This window comes from Arachis ipaensis, chromosome B05 (genome assembly GCF_000816755.2).
Source record: "Arachis ipaensis cultivar K30076 chromosome B05, Araip1.1, whole genome shotgun sequence".
In the NCBI taxonomy this organism is placed as follows: Eukaryota; Viridiplantae; Streptophyta; class Magnoliopsida; order Fabales; family Fabaceae; genus Arachis; species Arachis ipaensis.
Genome location: NC_029789.2, coordinates 144,121,329 through 144,125,348, shown reverse-complemented (window position 1 = coordinate 144,125,348; position 4,020 = coordinate 144,121,329). Strand labels below are relative to the sequence as shown.

Below are 4,020 nucleotides of genomic sequence, written 5' to 3'. Positions count from 1 at the left end.
GTTAGAGTCGGATATTTGAGTCGATAAAAAATTATATTTAAAAAAGTATTTTTTTTTCTTTTATAAAACACAAAAGTTTAAACAGTTACTTTAATCTGTTATTTTTTAGATTAATCGTCGGACTCAATTCATTTAATCTAAAATTTAAATGAATCTGATTTTATTGGCAAAAGTCTACTTGTTTAAACAGATAAACAAGTTGATCCAACGAATTTAATTAACCCATTTTAATGACCATAGTAAGCATCACGGTTTATATATCAATGTTATTGGGCGTAATCTCTCGTCTCATAAACTAATTTTTTAGGTTGAGTTATAGTTCTTCATGGAATTTTTGTCATGTGAGCTGGATAACAACGTTAATACTATTTGTAGTAATAAAATCTAAATTATAAAGCTCCGATCCCTAATACTTAAGTTGTCAAATGAAAATGATAAAGCTTGGCTGAAAATGTGAAGATAAATAATCGAAATAATGTTGGTTGTTATTATATATCATTATTGATTGTCCAACCCCAATATATCAATAATGGATACTTACTTATTAGCTTTATATGCATATATAAATTAAAGCTGGTAGGGTAAACACAACAACAAATAATAGCAACTAACTCGAGATAAGATTGGATTATTGTTCCCTATAAATAGTGGCTTAGGTAAATCAATATATAATATATATCTATAAACAAATGCAAGGACACGTAATTAATGGCTCTAGCTTGCACCTAATGTTTTGATGTTGAGGTGTGTTATAAAGTCCACAAATTAAATCATGGTTTATATATATTTAGCACTAACTAATGCGACGATATGCATCATCTTGTGACCAAGCACTATTATGGGTATCCATGTGAGACTTATCCATATGGTTTTGTGCGTATACAAAAATAAAAATCAACTCAGGATTTGACACATTATTGATGGTTATGTTACATATTCTACACCTACCCTATTAAATCAATTGGTTATAACCACTTATTTTTGTATTTTTTTTTTTTTTGCCTTATCAATTAAGGAGTTTTTATGATATTAGAAGGAAAAAAGTTACAATAATGAAACCTAATTATTGGTGTAGAAGAGTCTTTGAACGAGAATATATAAGCCTTTTTCAACTAAATTAAGTCTTGTTATAACATACATTAAGAATAATCACACTACAATAAACTTTTGGAATAACGATCCATTTGATTTTTGCGATCGATCAGGTTTTATAATAACCAAAAAATAATTGGTCTTTATCTAGCATCAGTTTAGCCACCAATATCAAAACCGTATTCAATTTGATCGCTGAAAGGATTGTTAATTTAAAATTTAGCTACAAACACTAAAATCATTCTAATTGGTCACTAAAGCTAAATTAGTAACCATTTAGTGACTAAAACAAAAAATTAGGTTTTTGAATCTTTTAAAAACTCTTGGTTGTTAAATTGGTCATTAATTTTTAATTTAGTGGCCAATCAACTATACATACCTAGTTCTTCATGGAATTTTTGTCATGTGAGCTGGATAACAACGTTAATACTATTTGTAGTAATAAAATCTAAATTATAAAGCTCCGATCCCTAATACTTAAGTTGTCAAATGAAAATGATAAAGCTTGGCTGAAAATGTGAAGATAAATAATCGAAATAATGTTGGTTGTTATTATATATCATTATTGATTGTCCAACCCCAATATATCAATAATGGATACTTACTTATTAGCTTTATATGCATATATAAATTAAAGCTGGTAGGGTAAACACAACAACAAATAATAGCAACTAACTCGAGATAAGATTGGATTATTGTTCCCTATAAATAGTGGCTTAGGTAAATCAATATATAATATATATCTATAAACAAATGCAAGGACACGTAATTAATGGCTCTAGCTTGCACCTAATGTTTTGATGTTGAGGTGTGTTATAAAGTCCACAAATTAAATCATGGTTTATATATATTTAGCACTAACTAATGCGACGATATGCATCATCTTGTGACCAAGCACTATTATGGGTATCCATGTGAGACTTATCCATATGGTTTTGTGCGTATACAAAAATAAAAATCAACTCAGGATTTGACACATTATTGATGGTTATGTTACATATTCTACACCTACCCTATTAAATCAATTGGTTATAACATTTTTTTCTGGATTTTTTTTTTTTTTTTGCCTTATCAATTAAGGAGTTTTTATGATATTAGAAGGAAAAAAGTTACAATAATGAAACCTAATTATTGGTGTAGAAGAGTCTTTGAACGAGAATATATAAGCCTTTTTCAACTAAATTAAGTCTTGTTATAACATACATTAAGAATAATCACACTACAATAAACTTTTGGAATAACGATCCATTTGATTTTTGCGATCGATCAGGTTTTATAATAACCAAAAAATAATTGGTCTTTATCTAGCATCAGTTTAGCCACCAATATCAAAACCGTATTCAATTTGATCGCTGAAAGGATTGTTAATTTAAAATTTAGCTACAAACACTAAAATCATTCTAATTGGTCACTAAAGCTAAATTAGTAACCATTTAGTGACTAAAACAAAAAATTAGGTTTTTGAATCTTTTAAAAACTCTTGGTTGTTAAATTGGTCATTAATTTTTAATTTAGTGGCCAATCAACTATACATACCACAAAAAATTATTAGAATAGTGATTGATTTTAACCATTAACAAAAAAAATATAAAAAAAAAGTATGGTTATATACTTAAATAATGTAAGAAAAATGTTAGAAAATTGACGCTTTTTTTTTCTACATTTGAATTAATATTAACTATTTTTTTTTTCTTGTTGACACTGAAAGTGTTAGCTTCTTAGCATTGTCTATAATAAGATATAAATGATAATAAATGAAAAATAAGATTAAAGAATTAATTAAAGGAGGTAGGCATACCCCATGGGTGGTGTAAGGCCGAGTAAGGACGATCCATTATTATTGTCCAACAATAAACGATGAGATGCTGATGATGATGAAGATGAAGATGTTGAAGTAATAAACAGCAGAAGAAGGAGCCACAACCACAACGCAACCCCTTTCTTCCATGCCATATTCATGGAATCACCACCTGATATATGTATATATTATTTTGTTCTGGTGGGAAATATCGAAAGACTGAAGAATAAGAATAAATAAAAGAAGAGATCGGAATTCAAGAGAAGGAAGAGACAATAATGATAATAATAATAATAATAATAATAATGTTCAACTTGCTTGGAAGACACTGCAATTCAGTGTTCAAGCAATAATGATGGAAAGCACAGAGCTAAAGGCCTAAAGCCCATATATCTATATATATACATACATGGGTAAAGTTTACCATGCTTATGGCTACAATGATAATGGTGGGTAAACAGTTTTAGCTACATTCAAAAAATATTAAAATTATACTATTTAACGTTTTCGCAATATTTTTATTCTTTCAATTAAAAAACATTGTTAAATAATAAAAAATATTATTTTAATTTTAATTAATAAATACACTTTTAAGTAAAAGTGTGGTTAAAAGTATATAGTTATCGTAATCAATGTAACAAAATTAGATCAGATCGGATATGACTAAATTTTTTATCCGATTCGTACTAAAATCATTAGATTAGATCGGATCTAATAATATTAGTATTTTTTTAGAAATCGGATCTACAATTTGCGGATCGGGTCAGCTATCAAATATCGGATATACTCATCGAAAAAAAAAACAAATAATAGAAAAACATTTCTAATAATTAGGGGGTGAATGCGGATCGGATATGACTAAAATATTGATCCGATTTGCACTAAAATCATCGAATCGGATTCAATATCTACCGTTTTTACTTTTTAAACTTGAATCCGATCCACACATTTGTGGATTGGATCAAATCGGATATCTGATATATTCGCAAAGTATAAAAATATTTTAAGAAGCTTATTTTTATTAAAAAAATCAATAAAATTCTTTTTTTTTCATTCTTTTAAACATGTTTACTCTGATCTTAAAATATTATTAAACCTACTTTTTTTAAATAATAAAAATAAAATAATAC

The 4,020-nt window shown here is 27.4% G+C and overlaps 1 protein-coding gene across 1 annotated transcript in view; it reads right to left on the bottom strand.

Annotated features, from left to right (window-relative positions):
- Window positions 1–3,271, bottom strand: part of LOC107641437 (alpha-galactosidase) — a gene marked incomplete in the record, with an annotated part of 7,929 nt that extends 4,658 nt beyond the window's left edge. Inside the window, 1 exon segment of the mRNA XM_021124042.1 lies at window positions 2,891–3,271. Coding sequence (XP_020979701.1) covers window positions 2,891–3,051 — 161 coding nt within the window.